This window comes from Dryobates pubescens, chromosome 16 (assembly GCF_014839835.1).
Source record: "Dryobates pubescens isolate bDryPub1 chromosome 16, bDryPub1.pri, whole genome shotgun sequence".
In the NCBI taxonomy this organism is placed as follows: Eukaryota; Metazoa; Chordata; class Aves; order Piciformes; family Picidae; genus Dryobates; species Dryobates pubescens.
The window spans coordinates 6,487,883-6,513,628 of NC_071627.1; the positions used below are offsets into that span (position 1 = coordinate 6,487,883).

Genomic DNA, 25,746 nt, shown 5'->3' on the forward strand with positions numbered 1-25,746 from the left:
AGGCCATTCCCTGTCGTACCAATAAAGCACAGGAGGTTGATCACAGCGGTAGAACTCCTGCAGAAACCTGGGAATAGACTCAAATTTTACATCAAGTCACCAAGAATGATACATCCTGGGGATTTGAAGAAATAGGGAACAGACTTACCTCATGGCCACAACCCTTTTGGGTCCTACCTAAACCTTCCCTGGTGTACTTGAGCCCAATTCCTCTTGTCCTATCATGACTGTGTGCTACACAAAGATAAAACAAGACACTCAGTGAAGACCACGCTCCAGAAAGATTGTACCCAGAGTCTAAAAGCCAAATATGGGGTCACAGCAGTGCCCTTGGCAGTGGTAGTGGAGATGGGAACCTTGGACAGGGAAGTTTCCTGCAGTTCTCTCATGAGGAGCCAGAGAACCTGCGTTTCTCAGCGGTTCTCCGTGATGACCTCCTGCTGCTTCACACAGGGCTTGTTGTGACAGCAGGCAGGAGCGTGCTGGTGGGGCTGCTCTGCCAGCACAGGCCATGGTGCAGCCCAGGAGGGCTGCTGGGACTGTACAGCAAATGACCCCTGGCCCTTCTCAGCAGGCTTCTGCTGTGAAACATCACTCTGCATGAAGGTCTCATCCCACAGCAGCTTCTCCTTGTCTGCATTGCTTCCATCAGCACTAGAGGGACAAAGACTCCCTCCTGCTGCCTGGCAGGCCGCCCTGTGCAGCCAGCACATCAGGGAGACCGGGAGACAAGTCACACATTGGAACAGGCTGCCCAGGGAGGTGGCTTAGGCACCATCCCTGGATGTGTTTAAAAGTCCTTTAGATATGGTGCTTGGGGATTTGGTTTAGGGGTGAACTTCTGTAGAGTAGGGTTAATGGTTGGACTTGGTGATCCCAAGGGTCTTTTCCAACCTGAATGATTCGATGGTTCTAATTGGGGTGCTTGGTGCCATGGTTTAGTTGATTTAGGGTGGACTTTGATGATCTCAAAGGTCTCTTCCAACCTGGTTAATTCTATTCTAATTCTGTGCTGGGCAGTGCTAGTTTAATCACTGATCCCTGTTCACACCTTCAAAGCTTTCTGCTGGGTGGAGAAGGTGTATCTGGATGGAGGTTAACCCCAACCATTAGCTTCTCAGGTGTCAGGCAGTATTTGCAACCCTGGCAGCTGGGGAGGAAAGCTGTTATTAAGTGTAAGGCAGCACCTTGGATACAGAAAGCTTGGGGAGACAATCAACCCAGGCTTCCCTACCGTCGCTGTGAGTGTCACTCTTCAGAGCTGATTGAGGCTGGGCTGCAGTGGTGGCTCCTCTCATTCTGTCACCTGATAGTAAGGATACTTGTTGCTGCTGCTGACAGCACTGGTGCATTTCAGGGCTTCCTCACTCAATAAATCAAAATTGTGCCTTTCCCACACTTTTTGTTCAGTACCAATCACAGCAGTGATGTGTTACCTGCCTTTACCCCCGCCGTCCTCAGCACTTAGCAGCTGTCTGGGTTAGAAGAAGCGGAGTTCAAGCCCAACTTTCTGATAATTTATTATGTTCCTTGCACTTCAGGGCAAAAATTTAAGTTGCCAAAAGCAGATGTTTGCTTGCTCCTTTTTTTAGCTCTCAAAGTACTTTGAGTGTGCTTGATTGATGGACGTCCCTATTACATTTAATAGCTGGGCTTTGCAGAAAGCTGTTATTACCAGGAGAATCTGGTGTGGGTTTCAATTTTTCTCCTTGCATTGAAAATCCATTATTAATGTCTTCTCAAGGAAGAAAAGGCTTCAATTCCAGGCATTTTGCTTTGCTTTCTCAGGCTCCTTTGCAAGTGTCTTCTCTTGAGGCACTTTGAAAATCAATATTACAAGTGTTCTTCAGGTTCTGCTGGGTGGTTGAGGGCTTCTGCGGCTTGCTATTGATTTCTGATTGTGTTGCAGGATGTCTGGGTGCACATAGATTGCCCTGGGAGGGATTGCTTCATCTGTGCCTTGCCCGTCATCCCTGAGCTGACTTTCTGTGCAGGATGCTGCTGCTGAGCCTGCAAGCTGCCAGGAGAGCTTTGCTGGCTTGCAGCCTGTGAGTGTGATGTTGAGATGCTGAACATGTGGCCATTTGAGGTGCTCTTGTGAGGGCTTCTCTTCTGTGTTGTCTGCACAGAGGTATTCTGTCCTGTCTGAGCCAGCAGTGTGCCCAGGTGGCCAAGAGGGCCAATGGCATCCTGGCCTGCATCAAGAATAGTGTGGCCAGCAGGAGCAGGGAAGTCATTCTGCCCCTGTGCTCTGCACTGGTTAGGCCACACCTTGAGTCCTGTGTCCAGTTCTGGGTCCCTCAGTTTAGGAAGGACATTGAGACACTTGAACGTGTCCAGAGAAAGGCAACAAGGCTGGGGAGAGGCCTTGAGCACAGCCCTGTGAGGAGAGGCTGAGGGAGCTTGGGTTGCTTAGAGGAGGCTCAGGGGAGACCTCATTGCTGTCTACAACTACCTGAAAGGTGGTTGTAGCCAGGAAGGAGTTGGTCTCTTCTCTCAAGCAACCAGCACCAGAACAAGAGGACACAGTCTTAAGCTGTGCCAGGGGAAGTTTAGGCTGGAGGTGAGGAGAAAGTTCTTCACTGAGTCGTTCGTCATTGGAATTGGCTGCCCAGGGAGGTGGTGGAGTCACCGTCCCTGGAGGGGTTCAAGAGGAGATTGGACGTGGCACTTGGTGTCATGGTCTAGTCATGAGGTCTGTGGTGACAGGTTGGACTGGATGATCTTTGAGGTCTCTTCCAACCTTAGTGATACTGTGGCTTCTAGGGCAGCTTCATCCTCTGCATCCTAAGTGCATGACAGATTGTCCTGGTTTTGTTTGGGGTTGTCTTGAGTTCTTTGGATCAGTGCTGGCATCAGTTCTTACCAGTACAGGTTAGGGGCTGCCCTGCTGGAAAGCAGCTCCACAGAGAAAGATCTTGGAGTCCTAATGGACAGCAAGTTCTCCATGGGACAACAATGTGCCCTTGTGGCCAAGAGAGCCAATGGGATCTTGGGGTGCAGCAAAAAAAGTGTGGCCAGCAGGGCTAGGGAGGTTCTTCTCCCCCTTTACTCTGCCCTGCCGAGACCACACCTGGAATAGTGTGTGCAGTTCTGGGCTCCCCAGTTCAAGAGAGACAGAGACCTGTGAAGAGAGTCCAACAGAGAGCCATGAGGATGATTAGGGGACTTGAGCATCTCCCCTGTGAAGAGAGACTGAGATCCCTGGGGCTGTTTAGTCTGGAGAAGAGAATGCTGAGAGGGGATCTGATCAATGTCTATCAATATCTGAGAGGTGGGTGTCAAGTGGAGGGGGGCAAGCTCTTTTTGGTTGTGAGCAGTAATAAGACAAGGAACAACAGGTTCAAGGTTGAACGCAGAAGATTTCGCCTCAACATGAGGAGAGACTTCTCCACAGTGAGGGTGACAGAGCCCTGGAGCAGGCTGCCCAGAGAGGTTGTGGAGTCTCCTTTTCTGGAGCCTCTCCAACCCCACCTGGATGCATCCCTGTGCAGGCTACCCTGGGTGAGGCTGCTCCGGCAGGGGGGTTGGACTGGATGATCTCTTGAGGTCCCTTCCAAACTCTAATGTTCTGTGATACTGTGATAACAGAACCCCAGCAGGGTGGTGACTGGCAGGGATCCTGCAGTCCAATCCCCTTGCTAAAGCAGGGTCAGCCAGAGCAGCTTGCCCAGGATCACATCCAGGCAGGTTTTGAAAGTCTCCAGAGGAGGAGATTGCCCAGCCTTTGTGGGCAGCCTGCTAACCTGCCCCATGGATGAGCTCTGCTAGCGGGTGTTGGTGTTTCAGAGATGCTGGTGGCACAGCAGACCACACCTGTAGGTGCTGTAGAGCTGGGTTTGCAGATAGAGGCTCTTGGAGCACATCCGCACTGACAGTATGGGCACATCTGTTTGAGAGCTCGTTGGGACCAAAGGAGGGTGTGAGGGGTGACACAGCTGTGGCCAAACCAGAATGCATCCATTCCTCCAGGTGGGCTGCAGCAGGGGCAGGGCACATGCTGAGGAGGACAGGGGTCTGAGTGTCTGCACATGGCAAGTCTGAAAATCTCAAAGGAGGAAGAGCAGCAACAGAAGTTTTCTATGCAGGAAGGGTTTGCAGGTGCCTCTTGTGAAGTAGGGGGGTGAGCAGTTCCTCTCCAGGGCTCTCCAGCCAAGTATGGATCTGTTTGTTTCTTGACCTACCTGTGAGCAGGCTGCTTCCAGGCCTTCTGTGCATTCCCAGAACAGGCTCCACATCTGCTGGATGCTTTGGTTGCAGTGATGTGAGATGTGGCAGTGCTCTGCGTGTACATCAAGTTGCTGCCAGCTGGACTGGGGTGTTTGTTGTCAGGATTATCTTCAGCAAACTTCAACTCCTACCCACCTAAACCAGGCCAGGTTTAGCTTCTGAGGAATTTGAATCACAGAATGGTTTGGGTTGGAAGAGAACTTTAAAGGTCATTCAGTCCAACCCCCCTGCAGTCAGCAGGGACATCTGCAACTAGAGCAGGTTGCTCACAGCCCCTAACAACCTCACCTGGAATGGTTCCAGCCATGGGGCATCCACAGCCTCTCTGGGCAACCTGGGACAGGGTCTCACCACCCTCAGTATCAAACATTTCTTCCTTCTCTCCAGTCTGAATCTCCCTCTTTTAGTTCAGACCATCATCCCTTGGCCTGTCACATGAGGCCCTGCTCAAAAGTGTCCCCAGCTTTCTGATGAGCCGTTGAAGCACTGAAAGGCCACCAGAAGGTTTCCCTGGAGCCTTCTCTTCTCCAGGCTGAACAACCCCAACTCTCTCAGCCTGGCTTCACAGCAGAGGGCTTCCAGCCCTGCCAGCATTATTGTGGCCTCCTCTGGTCCTGCTCCAACAGGTCCCTGTCTGTGCTGTGCTGAGGGCTCCTGAGCTGGTCCCAGCACTTCAGGAGGGGTCTCAGCAGAGCACAGCAGAGGGGCAGAATCCCTTCCCTGCCCCTGCTGCCCACACTGCTGGGGATCAGCCCAGGACAGGCTGGGCCTGGGCTGGCAGCACTCAGCGCCAACTCATGTCCAGCTTTGCACCCCCAGCACCCCCAAATCCTTCTCCACAGGGCTGCTCTCCAGCCCTTCACCCCCAGATGTTGTAGTTTATGCATCCATGCTGAGGAGCAGAGCAAAGGGCTGGCAGTGGCTCCTGTGCCATGGCTCTGGAGCAGCAGCACACAGCATGGGTGCTCTTTGAGGGGACATGGGCAAGCTGGCACCGTGGTGAGCCCAGCAGTACTACTGGAGCTGGCACTGGGGAGGGGCATGATGAGCAAGCTTTGACCTTGCTGCTGGGACCTCGTTAGCAATTCTGGTGATGTGCTGGAAAGGAAAATATAATTCAGGCCACCTTCTCCTCCAAGCTGACCCTGAGAATCGGGGAGGAGAAGAGCTGCTGAATAATTAGGTGCCTTTTTTTGGTGCTTTTTGCTGGAGTTCCTGCCCAGCACTGAACTCTGCTGTGAAGTGTCGTTTGTTTCCCTGAACTTACTGCTCCAGGCCCACTTTGCATTAATATAATTAGGTAAATTGCAGACTCATTAATCAGTGTGCTGCAGCACAGCATTGTCTCATCTCATTTTGCAGAGGGGAGCCCCTGTAACCCTGGCCAAGGGTGAGGGCTGTGGCTGGGGCATTCCCCCTGTGCTCCTGTGCTCATCTTAGTTCATGCCTGGACACCTCTTGCCCTGTGAGATCTGGGGGCATTTGCCTGGGCTGCTTCAAGGAGTAGCCACAGCACCACAGAGGAGTGTGGCTGGGATGCAGCTGGACAAAGTCAGGTCTGTCTTGAGGGAGTTTTGCAGGACTGCATCCCTGCTGCTGTTCTGTGTTGGGTCTGGGGAGGTCCCAGGCTCTTGGCTTTGTGGTAGATGTTCAGCCCCTGAGCTCCTGTGCTGCTGCAGGGTCGTTTGATGATGCTGTGACTCTGTCTCCGTGGCAGAGCTCTCGGCCCTCCTGGCAATGTAAATTCTCCTGGCTGCATGCAATCACACTGAGTTATTGATTTATCTTTGAGAGGATTTCCTTCCCAAGGGACATTTCTGGCTGTTGCAGTGATTTAGTTCTCCTGTGAGCGCAGAATCCGGAGCAGAGCAGAGCCACCCTCCTGCCCTCCAGTCTGCAGCCCAGGCTCTTGCTTCTGCAGGCTTCCTCTGCAAGCTGATTCCTGTTCCAGAGCTGGGACAAGGCTGTACTGGTGTGTCTTCTGAGTGGCAACTGCACAGGAAAGGGCATTTGCAGCTCTTATGCAGGAAGCTGCAAGCCTTGGACTAGCCTTTATGCCACGACACCACTTGTCTTATCTTGGACTTGTTGCAAACTCAGCTGTGAGGAGGGCATGTGGAAACCATGGAATTGTTTTGGTTGGAAAAGATCCTTAAGATCATCAAGTCCAACTGTTAACCCAACACCATGAGGTTACCACTAAACCATGGTCCTCAACACCACATCTACACAGCTTAGAAACCCCTCCAGGAATCTCTGCTGCTGCCCTGGGCAGCCTGTTCCAGGCCTTGACATCCCTTTTTGGGAAGATATTATTCCTCATGTCCAAGCTATTACTCCTCATGTCCAACCTAAACCTCCTGGTGTGAAGCACGAAGCTGTGCCAGCATGAACACACCCAGGCAGACTTCCTGCTTCTCACACTGGTGTTGGATTATCCCTCCCGAGAGTTGTGGCCGTTCCATGCCCCTGTGCTGCCACCTTGTTCAGGAGTGGTTTTCTCTGCACTTATGTTCATTCATGGTGGCCACCTCAGCAGGCACTGCAGAGAGGAAGGGAGGCTCTCTGAGGGTGACAGCTGTGGTTGCTGATGTTCTGGAGGTGCTGATCTTTGTGAGCTGATCAGAGGGCTGGAGCTCCTTTCCTATGGCGACAGCCTGAGAGAGTTGGGGCTGTTCAGTCTGGAGAGGAGAAGGCTCCAAGGAGACCTTCTTGTGGCCTTCCAGTATCTGAAGGAAGCTACAAGAAAGCTGGGGAGGGACTTTTTATGGTGTCAGGGAGTGATAGGACTGGGGGGAATATGGAACAAAACTAGAAGTGGGTAGATTCAGATTGGATGTTAGGAAGAAGTTCTTCCCCATGAGGTTGGTGAGACACTGAAACAGGTTGCTCAGGGAGGTGGTGGCAGCCTCATCCCTGGGGGCTTGTAAGGCCAGACTGGCTGTGGCTGTGAGCAACCTGCTGTAGTGTGAGGTGTCCCTGCCCATGGCAGTGGGGTTGAACTGGCTGATGCTTGAGGTCCCTTCCAACCCTGACAGTTCTGTGATTCTATAGTAAAGAAGCCAAATATGCCTGGCTCAGAAAGGTGTTAGAGGCCTAAAGTTAGGCAGGATAAATATCATCCTCAGTTCCTTTTGTCTGCTTCTCAGTTCTCCTGGTCATCCCCCTCATCCTCCTCTGCCTGTGATCTGCATAGATCTTCTCTGAACATAGATAAGCCTTCCAGCTTCCCAGAAGGACTCTCAGCTATAACAAATGCTCCTGTGGGACGACAATTATTGAATAGATGGCAGGGACATTATGAAGTAGCTTAGGCTTGGGGATAAATAACTTAGTGAGCTGCAGAGGGATTCAGCCTGGCTTTGGTATGTAGTGTTTCTGTTGGATGTTGGCTTGATGGCATGGTGAGAGAGGTCTCAGCCCAGCATGCTGCTTGATAGCTGAAATAATCAGAGCGGGGCTGGACACCTTTCATCTCCACCCTTTCTTCTGCTGCCCAGGCCTTTGTGGGATTAAACCCTCTAAATTGCTGCAGTTCACAGAATCGAGCCCAGTGTCAGAAGAGAAAAGAAATCTTCATTTTGAATGGCTGAGCACAAGCCTTCTGCTGTAGCCAGGGGGCTGTGGTAGTGCATAAGAAGTGTGTGGCTCGAGGCTGGAGATAAGGGCTTGCTTCTGAAGTTGGAACGTGCTTTTGCCAGTTCTGCAAAGGGGCAACCCCTTCCTCTTCCTTCCCTGCTGTTATTTTTCTCCTGGTGTATTTTCTGCTGTTGCAGTGCAAGCAGGAGAGAAGCCTTGGCAGAGGGGAAGGTGGAAGGGCAGAAGCACTTGTTGCGAGGAGCTCTGTGCCATATGAAGCTTTTCTGCATTGGCAGCAGCAGGAGATGGATCAGCAGATGCTACAGCAGCGGCTCCCTTCACAGAGGCACCATATGTCCTCTCCTGATCTTCCTTCCCTAAGCCTTCTCCCCCAGGCACCTTGCTAGCATCCAGCTTCACTTCTATTGCTTCTGTGCTAGCCCAGGCTTCTAGGCTCTACTGAGGGACCTGCACAGGCTGGATTGGTGGGCCAAAGCCAGTGGGACGAGGTTCCACAAGGCCAAGTGCTGGGTCCTGCACTTGGGTCACACAACCCCATGAATGCTCCAGGCTTGGGGCAGAGTGGCTGGAAACTGCCTGGTGGAAAAGGACCTGGGGGTGCTGGTTGAAGGCTGGGTGAAACTGAGCCAGTGTGTGCCCAGGTGGGCAAGAAGGCAAACAACATCCTGGCCTGGATCAGGAACAGTATGGCCAGCAGGAGCAGGGCAGTGATTGTCTGCCAGTACTCAGCACAGTTGAGGCCACACCTTGAATATTGGGTTCAGGTTTGGACCCTTCACTTCAAGAAGGACATTGAGGGAGTGGAGCATGTCCAGAGAAGAGCAATAAAGCTGGTGGAGGGTCTGGAGAACAGGGCTGGGGAGGAGTGGCTGAGGGACCTGGAATTGTTTAGACTGCAGAAAAGGAGGCTGAGGGGAAACCTTCTGGCTCTCTACAGCTCCCTGAAAGAAGGTTGGAGCCAGGTGGGGGTTAACTACTTCTTCCAAGTGACAGGACAAGAGGAAATGGCCTGAAGTTGTGTCAGGGGAGGTTTAGGTTGGACATGAGGAACAATTTCTTCCCAGAAAGGGTTATCAAGCCCTGGCACAGGCTGCCCAGGGCAGTGAGGGAGTCCCCATCTCTGAAGCGGGTTAAAAGCTGTGTAGATGTGGAGCTGAGGGCCACGGTTTAGTGGTGGACTTAGCAGTGCTGGGTTAAGGTTGCACTTGGCAATCTTAAAAGCCTTTTCCAGCCTGAACGTTTCTGTGACTCAGACTGTACCTCTGAGCACCCTGGAAAGCAGCAGACACCTGGTGGGAGGTGCATGCTCTGCCCTGCTCTCTCTCCTTGGGGGTTATCGTGCCAGGAGAGGGTGGAGGCTGGATGGACTTCAGCTCAGCTCTGTGCATGCTGCCGCGATGGTGGACAGGAGCTGAACAAACCCTCTCTGACAGCATCATCTGGGGCCCATTGCCCATCACTGCCAGGTTCTCCTGCCTCTCCCTCCCCTTCCTCTTCTGCTGCAGGAGCTGGAGGCAAAGCCAGGCACAGGTGGATCTGGCAGGAGGTGGCAGGAGCCTGTGCCAGCAGGGTTTGCATACCCCAGCTGATGGCCCCTGGCGCTTGCAGAGCAGCTGAGAGGACATAAATGCTGCTGCTGTGGGACAGCGCTGGGTGAGTTAAACTGGCACTCAGGAGTGGCTGTCCAAGCCCAGTGTCCACGTTTGAGTGATGCTTTCACATCTCCAGCCAAGTCCCAGTTGCTGGAGAGCCCCTTCCTTGCCATGCTTTGTTCCCTGCTAGCAGCAGATTGAGCTGCGGGAGCAGGGAGTTGATGCTGGCATCATTTAAAAAACGTTTTCATTCTGTCTGCTGAGGGAAACAAAATTACAGAGAAGACCTCTCAGCTCTAGGACAAAAAGAGTGGCTCTTAAACCCTTTTCAGAGAAACAAACCTTTGAGCTGTAGGCCTGATGGATGCTGTTTAAAAGCATGGTTATTTCTGCAGCAAGCAAGAGCTTGGCATTAAAAATCATGGGATGGAAGGAGGGAGATTCTCCCGAGGTTCACTGCAGGCACAGGTCTCCCTTTCAGGCAGAAAGGTCCTGGGGGTTCTAATCAGCAGGCAACTGAATATGAGCCAACAGTGTGCCCAGGTGGCCAGTGGCATCCTGGCTTGTATCAGAAATACTGTGTCCAGCAGGAGCAGGGAGGGGATTGTCCCCTGATGCTTAGCTCTGGTGAGGCCTCACCTTGAGTGAGTATTGTGTCCAGTTTGGGGCACCTCGGTACAGGAGAGATGTGGAAGTGCTGGAGCTAGTCCAGAGGAGGGCAAGGAAGCTGGGGAATGGCCTGGAGAATAAATCTGATGAGGAATGACTAAGGGAGCTAGGGCTGGTTAGTTTGGAGATGAGGAAGCTGAGGGGAGACCTCATTGCTCTCTACAACTCCCTGGAAGGACGTTGCTGGTCTCTTCTCACAGGTAATTAGTGATAGAACAAGAGGGAATGGCCTCAGTCTGCAACTGGCTAGGTTTAGACTGGACATTAGGAAGAAGTTTTTCCCAGCAAGAGTGGTCAGGTGTTGGAATGTGCTGCCCAGGGAGGTGGTGGAGTCACCAACCCTGGATGTGTTTCAGGGTGGTTTGGATGTGGTGCTTGGGGATATGGTTTAGGATTGAACCTTGTAGAGTAGGGTTAGTGGTTGGACTTGGTGATCTTGAGGGTCTTTTCCAACCTGAATATTTCTGTGATTCTGTAATCCTGCCTCTGCAGAGCCCTTGGCACCCTGACTTCATGTAGTGACATCAGCTATGGGAGAGCAGTAGCCCAGAAAGCACCACTGAGTAGCTTCTCTCATGCAAAATAAGACACTGGAATGGAAATGACTCTTTCTCTGCACCCTGCTGGAGTAGGGTTCCAGAGCAGCACAAAGCTGTGCTGCTTCCTTGAGACACAGATGGAACCTGGGCAGGAGCAGCAATGGTGGCACTCTGTGTGGGGATGTGTCCATGCAGATTTTGAGGTTTTCATGAGGGTGGCTTTTGAATGTGGAACTAGGAACAGATTCACAGTGTCCAGGAATCCCAGCATGGTGGGGGTTGGAAGTGACCTCTAGAGATCAGCCAGTCCAACCCCCCTGCTAAAGCAGGGCACCCACAGCAGCTTGCCCAGGATCACAATGGCCAGGGGGGGTTGGAATCTCTGCAGAGAAGCAGACTCCACACCCCTCTGGCTTCAGAGCTCCATTACTCTCATAGGGAGCAAGTTTCTCCTCCTTTTCAGGTGGAACCTCCTGGGTTGCAGTTTGTGCCCATTGCCCCTTGTGCTCTCCCTGGGCAGCACTGACAAGAGTCTGACCCCAGCCTCTTGCCCCTCACCCTTTATTACTTGCTGAGCATTGCTCAGATCCCCTCTGGGGCTGTTCTTCTCCATCCTCACCAGTCCAAGGGCTCTCAGCTTTTCCTCCTCACAGAGATGCACCAGGCCCTTCAGCAGCATCTTTGTAGCCTCTGCTGGACTTTCTCCAGCACTTTCCTTTCTCTTTTGAACTGGGGAACCCAGAGCTGGACCCAATACTCCATCTGTGATCTCCTTAGGGCAGCACAGTGGGGGGGGGAGAACCTCCCTCGACCTTCTGACCCGATTCACACTCAGTGAGCTTGAAAATGTTTCAGATGTCCCTGCTTTGCTGCAGCATGGAGCTAAATCAGTGCTGGAGAAGATGTCTTCTTTAGACATCACCACTTTGACAGGTCAAATTGCAGGATATTTATTAGCATAGCTTGGAGTATTATATAAAAGATTTGTCAGATAAATGAGCCAACTAAAGTGTCTTATGGGAAACAGGGTGTTTTTTCTGTTGAGGTTTGTTAACTGTTTGTTCACTCCCTCAAGAATTCATCACCTTCAGGCACTCCTGGCAGACAGTGGTGGGAGTTGGGGGGGTGTGGGTGGGGATCAGGCCCTTCTGTGTGCTCTGGCAGCAGGAGAAAAGAGCTCTTCAAGTTGCTTGCTCATACTGTAAGGACAGAACTCCTACATCATGGTTTTGTCTCTAATCCCAGGAAGGGATGGGTGTCTCTTTATCCTTGTTGGCTCTCTGTACAGCAGGGTGTTTGTCCATGTAGGGGGGCAATGATGAGACAATACAAGAGTGACAAAACCAGCCTGACACCACTGGAGTTTTCATGTGCAGGCAGAGGCAGCAGGACTGCCTTCAGCCCTGAGAGGAGTGGCATGGTGGGAATGGAGGTGGTGGGTCACAGCAGGAGTTCATCCACCTGCCCATCTCATGAGCCAGCAGAGTGCTCTTGTGGCCAAGAAGGACCAGTGGTCTAGTGGGCTGCATGAAGAAAGTGTGGGCAGCAGATCAAGGGAGGTTCTCCTCCCTCTCTGCTCTGCCCTGGCGAGGTCACAGATGGAGTGCTTGGTCCAGTTCTGGGCTCTCCAGTTCAAGAGAGACAGGGAAATACTGGAGAGAGTCCAGTGGAGGTGACAAAGCTGCTGAGAGGCCCTGGAGCATCTCTCTGAGGAGGAAAGGCTGAGAGCCCTGAGGTGTTGAGCCTAGAGAAGAGCAGCCCCAGAGGGGATCTGCTCAGTGCTCAGCAAGAGATAAAGCGGGGGAGCAAGAGGCTGGGGTCAGACTCTTGCCAGTGGTGCCCAGTGACAGGACAAGGGGCAGTGGGCACAAACTGGAACCCAGGAGGTTCCAACTGAAAAGGAAGGGAAATTTGTTCCCTATGAGGGTGCTGGAGGCCCGGAGCAGGCTGCCCAGAGAGGTTGTGGAGTCTCCTTGTCTGGAGAGATTCCAACCCCTCCTGGCCATTGTGATCCAGGGCAAGCTGCTGTAAGTGCCCTGCTTTAGCAGGGGGATTGGACTGGATGAACTCCAGAGGTCCATTCCAACTCCCACCATGCTGGGATCCTGGGGTCCAGGGATGCCCTACAGATGCTTGGAAGCATGTGCTTAAGGAACAGTTTATGGCAAAGATGCAGTGAGTATAAAACAGTTTTCTTTATAATTAACTACAGAAGGTTATTAGAGCCTCTGCTGTCAGTGGTGGTGTGGACCTGAAAAATCAAGGAGCACTGGGCAGTGACAAGGAGGGTGCTTCTCCAGGGGTGGGCTGTGCCTAACAGCAGCTGTGGTTTCCCAGCAGAAGTGCAGGACTGATGGCAGTAACAGATGCATGTGAAGTGGCTGAGTAGAGGACTGAACCCGTTGTAGAGTTCCTCCTTGACATGTGGGCACTGGTGTCTGAACTCCCTCCCTGCCTGCCCTGTGGGCGAGGTGCGGTGGGAAACGCTGCCAGGTGCTGGGGTGGCTTCTGGACGTTGCTCCCAGGCCTGGTATTGTTCACCCTCTGTGCCAGCTCTCAGCAGGAGGTGATATATGGCATATTAATGACCTTTTCCTGTGGTACTTAACTGGGAGGAGCTTTGAGTGCCAGAGAAGGAGCTAATAGAAAAGGCTGCAGATGAGTGAGGAAAGGACAGGAAGCAGCAAAATGAGATTCAGGCGCTGGGCTTCCTTTTCCCATCAGTAATCTGTCTCTTCTTGACCTATGTTTTCTACACATCTTCTTTGCCTTTTGTATGTAAAAATGTTCTGTTTTGAGTTAAGAGGCAAGCTGAGGAGTACTGTGACTCACCCTTACAGGGAAAAAAGAGAAAACAAGAAGCCAGGCTTTGCTGCTTCCTCGCTCCACAGCTCCAGGGAGTCCAGAGCGGGAGCATGCACCCAGCCCCACCACACCAGGGCTGGGTCCTCTTCTCCTCTCCCCATCTCCATGCATCCAGAGCCTTGTGTTTGTATGAAACCCCATCCCCTCCCCAGGCAGAGCCTGTGGCAGGAGCAGGCAGCCTAGGTGCCTGAGCAGTTGTGTCCTCCTGTGCACACCAGCCCGAAGTGCCCCATCCTCTCCCCTTTACCCGCTGGTGGCAGCTGGAGCCAGCGATGTGGCGAGGGGAGCTCTGCATCTTTCTGGGATTTGTCTCCTTGTGACTTGTTTGGGGGTTTTTTGGTTGGTTTTTTTTTTCCCCCTAATCATTATTTTATTAGAGGAGTGTGGTGCCATCAGATAACTTTTTGTGGCTGCTCTGCCAGTCTTTTGCAGCCTTATTATCCCTGCTGCCGCAGCGCTGCCAGCTTGTTGTGTTGGGAACGCTCCGGGATTGATTTGCGGATCCTTTTGTTGTCTGTACGAGAATGTCCCCTTCCTTTCACTCCCCTGCGGGAGAGAAACAAAGAGTGGAGAGAGGTTAGATGCTATCTGGTGCTGGCTCAGGGGCTGAGGTGATTGCTGAGAACTGACTCATAACTGGGGCTCGTTTGCACACCATTAATAGATTTATGTTTTTTCCCAGTAGCAAGTGAGGACACTGGCTTGGGCAGGAACCAGCAGATCTGCCTCGGTGTGATGGATCACCTGTTTTCTGCTTGCTGAAGCCTTCCCAGGGGCACAAGTTCCTTCCTCAAGGGACATTTGCCTTCCCAGGGAAACATTTCTCTGCTGTAGGGGGCAAAGTGGTGCCAGAAAGTGTATCTGAAGGTGGAGAAGGGAGAGTCTCCTATCCCTCCTGGGCTTCTCTTGCTGGGCAGGTTGATAGGTGGTAGCTCAGGGCTGCAAAGAGTGGGTCAGGGGTGAGGAGGCCACTTGCAGGAGCACAGTGAGTTAGTGCATGATCTCAGAATGAGATTTGCATGTCTGTGTGTGATGGGAAACCTGCCCTCTTCTTTTGAATGCCTGCCTGGTGCTGTGAAGTGAGCTGGGGCTCGGCCTTGTCCCCATGCAGAAATGCAAACCCACTTGAGGCCAGCACTAAGTGGAATCATGGACTGGAAAGGGCCTGTGCAGGGTGAGGTCTTTCTTTTAGCAAAGAAACGCAGTTGGTCATTTGGCTGGTCCTGCTTTGAGCTAGACCAGACCCATTCTGCTCAGTGCTGTCACTTCCCAGCTCAGGCTCTGTTCAGGGAGACACTTGCTGCAGTTCAGGGCAGGTTTGCACAGCCAGGGGCTGCTTCTAGCAGGGAGAAGCTGATGAGAAGAGTTCCTGCCAAGGGCTGGGCTGCAGAAAGGCTCTGCCTGAGACTTGTTCCTCTGAAGACCAAGGGCACTGCCACAGCCTGTGCCACACCTTGGGGAGCAGGAAGTCAGAGGTGGCAGCTGCAGGGAGGAGCAGACAGGACAGGTGACCCTCAGCTGCCCAACAAGGGATTGCAGCCCATGGATGGCATCTTCAGGAGCAAGCTGAGGGATCCCAGGGTCAAGCCTCTTCTTCCATTGCAGGTGTCCCAGGAGGACTCTGTCTGTTCTGCCTTTCATCCTGATCTGTGTGTTCCTGAATCCAATTCCAGAATCCAGCTCCTAAATCTGGTTCCCATTTGCTGCTGAGTCCAGTCTGGGACTTGCCCAGTGCCTGCCCCCAGCATCAGTGGTGCCAGTGGTGCCATCATTGCCCTCAGGGGTTGGGTTCCATATTGGTTTGTGTCTCTTTGTCTCTGTTTCTTTGGATTGTTCCCATTTCCGTCCCAGCTGGTTCAGTTCCTTTCCCAGCCCATCAGCCTGTCTCCCTTCTCCCCTTTGGGAGGCAGAGGTGTTCATGGAGAGCCTGTGGCACTCGTTTGGCGGGCAGCCCAGCCCTGTCCCTTGACAGTGGGTGCAGCGAAGGAGGGGTTGGCTTACGTGGAGGTTGCTCTGTGGTGCACATTCAGCAGAGCAGCTCCTGCTGGCGGTTCTCCTGTGGGCATTGCAGCTGCTTGTTGCAGTAGCCGGGAGCCCTCTGGCACCCTGCTCTGCTCTGCCTTCGCTTGGTTTGTTTATTTATTTATCATCTTGTTTCCAGCTTCTGCCGAGCCTGAGAGAGGTGTAGGAGCTTCAGCAAGCCTGCACAGCAGATAACTGTGATTTGGTTACAAGGCAATAATTCCAGCTGACAGCTTTAGCTGATAACAATAAAAACACAAGAGAGGAACAGCAGCGGTTTATAAATGTCAGCAGAGCCCCCTGCGAGCGACTCCTCGACGCCGGCTCTGCTGCTGCTGCTCCACCTAATCCATTCTGAGAAGAGAAGAAACAGATGCCTGAAAGGATCTGGCTGACCAAAATGGAAAGAATAGGGCTAGAAATTAAATTCTCTCTCTCTCACACACACACACACCCTGCTACTTTAAATGTGTTTTGTGGGTGCTTGGATGTGTGGTAGGAGCCCAGGCATGGGAGAGGTTTGCTGGGGAGCAGTGTAAGGTAGAGGCATCAGGCTTGGCTTTCTCTCCCACATCTCCCAAGCCTGATGCCTCTGCAGCCAGTGATGGGATTCAATCCTATTACAGGAAGAATCTGGAGGTGCTGGAGCAGAGAAGGGCCACAAGGGTGGTCAGAGGGCTGGAGCTTCTCTCCTACGAGGACAAACTGAGAGAGTTGGGACTGTTCAGTCTGGAGAAGAGAAGGCTCCAAGGAGACCTAATTGTGGCCTTCCAGTGTCTGCAGGGGGCCACAAAAAAGCTGGGGAGGGACTTTTGAGGGTGTCAGGGAGGGATAGGACTGGGGGGAATGGAGCAAAACTAGAAATGGATAGATTCAGATTGGATGTTAGGAAGCAGTTCTTCCCCATGAGGGTGGTGAGAGCCTGGCACAGGTTGCCCAGGGAGGTGGTGGAAGCCTCATCCCTGGAGGTGTTTGCAGCCAGGCTGGATGTGGCTGTGAGCAACCTGCTGTAGTGTGAGGTGTCCCTGCCCATGGCAGGGGGCTTGGAACTGGCTGATGCTTGAGGTCCCTTCCAACCCTGACAATTCTGTGATATTTTTAAAGTAGTGTAAAACATTCCAAGGCTGGGATGTTCTTGAAGTGGTGAGAGACATTCCAAGGATGGGATATTTTTGAAGTGTTAAAGAATACAAAGCAATTGTGGGGGAAGAAGTTTCCTCCTCCAACATTTATAGCCTCTTCTGGAGGATCACAGAGGGGTTTCACAGCTACTTCTAGTAGCTGATTTGGAGGTGGGAAATTAATTAGAAGGGAATCTCTTCTTTCCCTTTATAAGGAATGAGGGAGGAGGGCAGGATGAGATGCAGCAAGTGTAGGGCTTGGGGATCCCTGGAAAGCTAAGCCCATTCAGCTCCACTCAATAACACTATGGGCAACCAACCTGCTCCTGTTTGGATAAAGACTTTTTTATTTCTCTAAGGAGACAAGAAAAAAGAGGTCAGAAAATTGCTTAAGCAGAAACTTGTTTTTCTCTCTCTCTCTTTTTTTTTTTTTTTTTCCTAATTGAGTTTTATTTCCCAAATACAACTTAATACAAACACTAAGTACAAAATGAATCCCTCCAGGAGAAAAGCTATTAAGAGCCTGGCTCTGTGTGAAGGGCACGTGGGGCTGTGTAATTGCTGACACACGTAGGGCTGCTTGTTGGATGCTATCACATTAGAGGAGGCACAGAGAATCAACTGTTTTTAAGGGAAGTGTCTAGCAGCTCCATGTTGGGACGTGATTAAAATGCAAGGCTTGCAGTCTGCTTCATTGACATCAGCAATTTTAATCACATTATTCAAGTCAACCCACCCTCAAGCACGCTTTAGGAATCGTGCTTCCAAATAGCCCAGACTAAACAAGCGCCTAACCTCATCCCATCCCAGACGTTTGGGATGGTACTGCCTCCAGTTCTGGAGACCCTCTTACAGGAAAGGTCTGGAAAATGGTGCTGGAAAGTGTCCAGAGAAGGGCCACAAGGATGAGCAGAGGGCTGGAGCTCCTCTCCTATGGAGGCAGACTGAGAGAGTTGGGACTGTTCAGTCTGGAGAAGAGGAGGGTCTAAGAAGACCTTATTGTGGCCTTCTGGTATGGAAGGGGGCTACAAGAAAGCAGGGGAGGGACTTTTTAGGGTGCTGGGTAGTGACAGGACTGGGGGAAATGAAGCAAAACTAGAAGTGGGGAGATTCAGATTGGATGTTAGGAAGCAGTTCATCCCCATGAGGGTGGTGAGAGACTGGCACAGGTTGCCCAGGGAGGTGGTGGCAGCCTCATCCCTGGAGGTGTTTGCAGCCAGGCTGGATGTGGCTGTGAGCAACCTGCTGTAGTGTGAGGTGTCCCTGCCCATGACAGTGGGGGTTGGAACCAGATGATCCATGAGGTCCCTTCCAACCCTGACAATTCTATGATTCTATGATACCTTGCAGTGCTGTGCCAGTCTTTCTGCTGCAAACAGAGAGGTCTGTCTCAGGTTATTAGTGCAGCAGGACCTTTGTCCTGCTGTGGCATCAACCTGCGCTGCCGTGCTGGGTGCTGAGGAATCCCCATAGCAATGAAAGCCACTTCGAGCACATCCAGGCTGAGATTTCTGCTCTGGGGTCTAGATGGGCTTGGTCACATCTGGTTTAGGAAAGTGTGAAGAGGCAGAAGCAAGAAAGGTTTGTGTCTTCTCCAATAATTCAGTCGTGCTGGGTTTGTGAGCTTGTTTGCTTTTATTTACTGATCATGGAAAATGGAAGCTGGGAGGGCTGCTCCCACGGGAGCCCCTCAGCCTTCCTGGAGGGGGCTGCTCCCACGGGAGCCCCTCAGCCTTCCTGGAGGGGGCTGGTCCCACAGGAGCCCCTCAGCCCTCCTGGATGGGGGCTGCTCCCACAGGAGCCCCTCAGCCTTCCTGGAGGGGGCTGCTCCCACAGGAGCCCCTCAGCCTTCCTGGAGGGGGCTGGTCCCACGGGAGCCCCTCAGCCTTCCTGGAGGGGGCTGCTCCCACAGGAGCCCCTCAGCCTTCCTGGAGGGGGCTGGTCCCACAGGAGCCCCTCAGCCTTCCTGGAGGGGGCTGGTCCCACAGGAGCCCCTCAGCCCTCCTGGATGGGGGCTGCTCCCACAGGAGCCCCTCAGCCTTCCTGGAGGGGGCTGCTCCCACAGGAGCCCCTCAGCCTTCCTGGAGGGGGCTGGTCCCACAGGAGCCCCTCAGCCTTCCTGGAGGGGGCTGCTCCCATGGGAGCCCCTCAGCCTTCCTGGAGGGGGCTGCTCCCACAGGAGCCCCTCAGCCTTCCCGGAGGGGGCTGGTCCCACAGGAGCCCCTCAGCCCTCCTGGAGGGGGCTGCTCCCATGGGAGCCCCTCAGCCCTCCTGGAGGGGGCTGGTCCCACAGGAGCCCCTCAGCCTTCCTGGAGGGGGCTGCTCCCACGGGAGCCCCTCAGCCCTCCTGGGGGGGGCTGGTCCCACGGGAGCCCCTCAGCCCTCCTGGGGGGGGCTGGTCCCACGGGAGCCCCTCAGCCCTCCTGGAGAAAGCTGCTCCCATTGTTTTCCTCTTTGATGTTTCTGCTGAGCCAAGCCCATCAGCCTCCTTCCTCTCTCCTGGCAAGCAAGTGAGTGAGCGTGGCCAGAAGCTCTTGGAGCAGGGCAGCCAGAATCTCCTGTGCTCTTCAGACTGGGACATTTATTTCTGGCTGTGTCTGACAACTCAGGAGCTGCTTCAGTGGGTGCTGTGCCTGTGACCTGGGCTGGCCCAGTGGCTGTGAGCTGATGAGGAAAGGCCCCAGCTGGCCCCTCATTCGCTCCCCTGAGTGGTGTTGGTGCCTGTGCAGGAGGGAGATGTCCTTGTGCATCTGCATGTTCAGCAAGGCTATTTAAATAGGCTTTCTTTTTCCCTGCTTGTGTCTCCTGAAGCAGGATGAGAAGTGCTGGTGCTTCCATGGCCTTCCTACAAACCCCTGTTTGACCTGCAGCACCTGCAGCTGTCCCAGCAAATTAGGAAGATGCCTGTCTGGATAGGTATAAGATTGAAACTCCTGCATATCACAAGTAAAGGAGCAGGAGGAGGTTTGGGTCCATTGGTGCAAAGAGAGCCAAGTGTGGAGGGGACATTTCTAGCCTGGCCTTGTGGAGTTTAGAATGAAATTATAATCACACCTGTGCCCTCACAGAGCCAACCAAAGCAGCTTCCTATGGACAGGGTGCCATAGAATCACAGAATGATTTGGGTCCAACCCCTGCAGCCAGCAGGGATATCTGCAACTCGAGCAGGTTGCTCAGAGCCTGGAATGGTTCCAGGATTGGGGCATCTTCCACCTCTCTGGGCAACCTGGGCCAGGGTCTCCCCACCCTCAGTGTCAAACATTTCTCCCTTCTCTCCACTCTGAATCGCCCTCTTTCAGTTCAAAACATCACCCCTTGTCCTGTCACAACAGGGCCTGCTCAAAAGTTTGCCTCCAGCATTCTGATCAGCCCTTGAAGCACTGGAAGGTCTCCCTGGAGCCTTCTCTTTTCCAGTCTGAACAAGCCTAGCTCGCTCAGCCTGGCCTCAGAGCAGAGGGCTTCCAGCCCTCCCAGTATTGCTATGGCTTTCTATGTGCTTCTTGTGCTGAGGAGCCCAGAGCTGCACCTAGTATGGTGGAGAGAAAGAAGAGCTCTTAGAAACGCATCCTGTTTTGATAGGAAGTCCTCAAAAACTGGATTTTCCTGGGTTTCTTTCTATATGCACTTGTTCCTGCTGCCTGGCTTTAGGCTTTGAAATGGTTTTTCACTTGAATTGTGACAAACATCCCAGTCTTGTGTAGGAAGCACCAGGCCCTTTGATCTGGGAGATGTCTCTTTGGTGTTGAAGAGGGAGGGATCAATCCAGTTGTTCCCCAGACTGGAGGATTTTGTCTTGGAGAACATGCATTTATTGTGTGCAGTAATTACCCTTGGCTTGGCTTCCCTTTGGCAGGAGCTGTTGCCTGTCTCCTGCCTGCATTGTTTTGTCCTAGGCTTCTCTCTAGGTAACAGGGAACAGATGAGGGAAAGGCTGAACAGGGCAGCTGCGTGAGCAGCTGAGTGTCTGTCTGTCCATCCATGTGCAGCTCAGACCTCCATAGTCATTCAGCTACCTCCCTGCCCTGCTCAGCAGGGCAGTAAGATCAAACAACACCAAGAAACAACCAAATATTTCCCCTCCTCCATCCCAGTGCCACCACTGGCCACCAGGATGTGTCTGGGGTAGATTGTACCAGGAGAAAGCAGTCTGATTTCCCTTCCCTTTCTGCATTTAAAGGCAGAGCTTGATGTATTGCTTGTAGTTTGGGTGGTGGATTGTAGTGATCTTATATTCCTTTTAATACAATATTTCCAAACCCAACAGCCTCCCCCTGGTACAGCTGATATGCAATCAGCCTACCTGGCTGTGCTCCACAGTGTGCTTTGATTTCACCTTGGCAGCTGGAGTTTATGCTCTCTACCCCAATCAACAGCCAATCCCCCTCTCTCCAGGTCTCCAGATCCATTTGAGTTGTGGAATGTAGTGCTCTCTTGGCATGGAGGAGGGAGCTGCAGCTCTGCTGGGCTCAGCTCTCACCAGGGCAGAGTAGAGGAGGAGGAGAAGCTCCTTCAATCTGCTGGCCACACTCTTCTCAATGCCCCCCAGGAGACTGCTGACCTTCTTGTCCATGAGGGCACATTGCTGGCTTGTGGTGAACTTATCCAACAGCACTGCTGGCTCCTTCTCTGTGGAGATGCTTTCCAGCAGATCCCTCTCTCCCTGGGGCATGCAGTCTGCCTGGCTACATGAGGATGCATTTGATGGGTCTGGGAGGCATCTCTGTGAGGCTAAAGTGGCACTTGGGCCAGAGGGGCCTTGCTGGAGGGGAGAGAGCTTGGTGATGGGTAACCTGCTTCTGCTCACCACGTTGGACAGGGCTTTTACATCTCTCTCTTGGGTGGGGCTGTGTGCCCTCAGCAAACCCTTCCTGCACAAAGCTGGAATGATGCCCTGACATCACCTGACCTTTGTTTGTAGGTCAAGCTGTTCCTGCAGGCTCACATGTACAACTGAATCTGCAGACAGGAGAGAGAGAAGCCAAGCTCCCAGACAGTGAGGATGGAAAAAGTGAGGCAAGAGAAGAGAGAAGGAGAAAAAGGTACCCTGGTGGAGAATGTCAGGGGTGGGTGGGCTGTGGGGTTTGTGGCTTTCATCAGAAGCCAAGTTCCTGGTGCAATGCCTGAGACTTACCTGCTGGGTTCAGTAGTGAGAGCAAGGACAAGGGGCAGAGGGCATAAACTGGAGGCCAGGAGGTTCCATCTGAACAAGATGGAACCTTGTTTGGTGTGAGAGTGCTGGAGCCCTGGAGCAGGCTGCCCAGAGAGGTTGTGGAGTCTCCTTCTCTGGAGAGATTCCAACCCCCCCCTGGTCACTGTAATCCTGGGGAAGCTGCTGTGGGTGCTCTGCTTTAGCAGGGGGGCTGGGCTGGATAACCTCCAGAGGTCCCTTTCAACCCCTACCATGCTGGGATTCTGAGATTCTGTGGGAGCCAAGCCCTGTTCTTTGACATCCCTTTGGGATGGCTGTAGATGGGCCCTAAGCATGTCACAGAATCACAGAATGATAAGGGTTGGAAAGGACCTCTGAAGATCATCCAGTCCAACCCCTCTGCTAGAGCAGGACATGTCTGCATAGACACCTTCATGGCTTCTCATGCTGAAACTGTTTGCCATATGGCTTCTTCAAATGACATTTAGTCCTTGGAAACATCCTCGGTGATCTGTCTGAAACTGCTTTGAGAGCTTAAACCATCAGAGCAGTTGTGAGGGGCTTTGTTTGTGCTGACCTGAGCCAGGCAACATTGCTTGTACCTCTGCAGTCAGCATTCATTTACACATCAGTTACTGTGATGTTCTGAGATCACACAGCTCTCCCTGCACCCACATTTCTCCATTTGATTTAAAAGTTCTCCTGACTTTCCCTGTGGCTCCCTCCAGACAAAGACAGGTTTAGTTACCATGGGCAATTTTCTTTCCTAAAGCAAGAGGGATTTCCCTCTGCTTCCCACCCTCCTCCAGTTGCTCCTGTTCAGAGCCTGGGGAGACTTTACTTTCATGATGTCTCAAAGCTGCCTTTCCTTTTTGCTCTGCAAGTGTTTGTGGCCCAGGTAAACAATCCCTGAACCAGTGAGAGAGGCATAAAGAGCAACACCACAGACTTTTGAGCAGGGCCTGTTGTGGCAGGACAAGGGGTGATGGTTTGAACTAAAAAAGGGAGATGTAGGAGGGAAGGAAGAGTGGTTTTTTTATGCTGGGGGTGGTGAGACCCTGTCCCAGGTTACCCAGAGAGGTGGGAGATGCCCCATCCCTGGAACCATTCCAGGCCAAGCTGTTTGGGGCTGCGAGCGACCTGCTCTCGTTGCAGATGTCCCTGCTGACTGCAGGGAGGATGGACTAGATGTGACCTTTAAAGGTCCCTTCCAACCCAAACCAGTCTGGGATTCTCTTGCTTTTAGTATTTCTGTGTAATTTCTCCTTGGATTTTGCCTTCTCCCTACTTTCTGTGTGTCCATCACCAGCTCTTCACCTGTAAAGCTCCCTCTTAAAGCTTGCAAGTCCTTAGCAATGATTTAGTGGCCTCTGAAGCCTTTCCTCCTTTTCTGTATTGCAACCTGGAAGTCAGAGGCATAAATTAATGAAGGACTTTTATTATTGTACTAGGACTTGAGATTTTGGGTCAGCATGCAGAGCCTTTTTCTCCTTGTCAGTGGGAGACATCTGCAAAGCACACACAAGATCCAGCCCTTGGGCTCAGCTTTTCTTGGGTGTGGGTTTTCTTTGTCTGTTTTAAAGTGAGATGCATGGAAATGCAGAGCTCTTAGTTCCTCTCCTCCTGATGTTCTCCCTTCCTTGCATATCACAATGAAAAGGTGTCAGGCACAGTTCTTCACTCCTAACATGTTTTGATTTGTTTCCCCTGCAAGGCTGGCCAAGGTGGACGTTGATGCAAATTCCTTCACATCCCAGGAGCTCAAAAAGGCGTTGGCTAAACTGAAGGAAAGTGAGAAGGCAGAAAGAAAGGTGAGTGAGGAGAGCTCCCTGTGTCTCCAGCAGCTCCCAGTGCCCAGATGCAAACACCCCACGTTACACACCTCAGAAGTGTGATGGTTGAACTAATCCCTTGGGAAAATCCTGTGCAGACTAATCTTCTGGTGAATATGGACCTGAAATACCTTTGCAAGCCTCTTAGTGAGATAGTTCCCTGAGAAACTCTCACCCCTTTTTATGCTAATCCTGGGGGTTCTGTAAGAATGGAAAGCTTTTGTTCAGGCCCAGTTTATTAATTCCAAACTTCCAGGCCTTGTGTTGCAAGCTGCTGACAAGAAGTGCAGTGTGTGCTCCCCTCCCAGTTCAGGATGTTTGCTGGTAATAAGGGGGAGAATGGTCCAGTGGTGGAGTGGGTTGGGATCAGCCACACATCAGCCAGCAGGAGAAGCTTCCTTGCTGTGAGGGTGCTGGAGGCCTGGAGCATGCTGTCCAGAGAGGTTGTGGAGTCATCTTCTCTGGAGAGATTCCAAACCCAGCTGGCCATTGTGAGCCTGGGTAAGCCCCTGTGAGTGCCCTGCTTTAGCAGGGGAGTTGGATGGATGATCTCCAGAGGTTCCTTCCAACATCCACCACTCTGTGATTCCCATGTAGTTACAAATAGCCCACAAACCAAAGTCAAATGGAACTGAAGTGCTTCTTTTATCCCTCTCCAAGCTTGGACCTGGTCCCATGACACTGGTGGGACCACTCATTAGGTGGACCACAGCCTTCTCCCCTCAGCTTCCACTCTGCAGTATTGCCTTAGGCCTTTGCTCTTCCTGCTGCCTTGGCATTGTCTGAGACAGGAGTTGAGGCTCTAAAGTTTAGGAGTTGCAGAAAGTCTTTTTTCTGCTGTGTGGCACTGGGGTGTTCTTCCATTTCCTGCAGGATTATTTAGGTAGCAGCCAGCATTCCAGATAGCAGGACTTCTGGAAATGAGTGTCATTTAAATGCAAGAATTAGTGATACTCCATTATGTGAAAATAAGCCATATTTCCAACCCCCTGTTAGAGCAGCTATTGTCCCAGCAACGGGGCTAAACCCAGCTACATCTAATGCACCTAAAATACTCCATTTAAAATCACTCCTGCAGGGAGCAAATTCAGCCTTGCAGTAACTGTGTCAGAGTAAATGGACTTCCACCAAGCCTCTTCCCATCCACGCTCTTGCAGGAGCACTTCTGTGTGATTGGGGTGGGGATGGTGTTCTCTCTAGGCACCACCTGGCACCTGCAGTAATTTGGCCTGGTCATTAGCCCCAGGTGTGGGGCTGGTATCAGACTGACAGAGCTCTCACTTTCATCCCTCAGTTTGTTTCTCTCCAGCAGCCCCAGCCTTTGTCTTATGTTCATATGTGAGGGAGCAGGGCAGAGCTCTGTGTGGGCAAACCCCCTATTTGGGGTTCAGCCCCTTCCTAAAGCATGCTCTGATATTTGTGTTCATGACAAACCCCTTCCAAAAGGCTCTTTCTTGCTTTCTCCTGCTCTTGGGGCAGCCCATCTTCAGCCTGACTTCTCTGCTTCCTCCCTCTCCTGCAGCAGCAAGTGCTGTCCACACCTGTCCCAGTGCCACCAGTGCTGATCCCTGCAGGCTCTTGGGCTCTCTCAGATCTTTGGCAGATCCTTGTCCTTCTCACCACATGTGTTTTTGCAGCTCTCACCTCATCCCAGCCCTTGGGGCTGTCTCCTGGCCAAGCCCCATGGCAGGGTCCTGCAGCTGCCCCCGTCTCAGCTGGTCCTCCCACCTTGCTTTCTGACTACTACTGTCCCCAAGAGTGAGTGGTTGTGTTTCCTGGAGAGACAAAGCCATCCTGAAACCTGTGAAGTGATTGGGATGATGAAAGTGTCTGTGAACATGCCCAAGTAAAATCTTTTGGCAGTAAAATTTTTTGCAGGGAGACCTTAGAGCAGCCTCCCAGTATCTGAAGGGGGCTGCAGGAGTGCTGGGGCAGGACTTTTGACAAAGACATGGAGTGAGAGGACAAGGGGGCATGGCTTCAGATTGGAAGAAGCTTGATTGAGTTTAGACATTGGGAAGAAATTCTTCCCCATGAAGGTGGTGAGGTGCTGGAATAGGTTGCTCAGAGACATTGTGGAAGCTTCAAGCCTGGAAGTGTTCAAAGGCAGATTGGATGGGGCCTTGA

General features: G+C 52.4%; 1 protein-coding gene across 1 annotated transcript in view; it reads left to right on the forward strand.

The window, feature by feature from the left end:
- The window catches only part of SIL1 (SIL1 nucleotide exchange factor), a 120,853-nt gene that overhangs the window by 46,936 nt on the left and 48,171 nt on the right, over window positions 1–25,746 (forward strand). Inside the window, exons 4-5 of the mRNA XM_009906265.2 lie at window positions 21,557–21,677; window positions 23,502–23,598. Of these exons, the coding sequence (XP_009904567.2) occupies window positions 21,557–21,677; window positions 23,502–23,598 (218 nt within the window). The remainder of the gene's footprint in view (window positions 1–21,556; window positions 21,678–23,501; window positions 23,599–25,746) is intronic.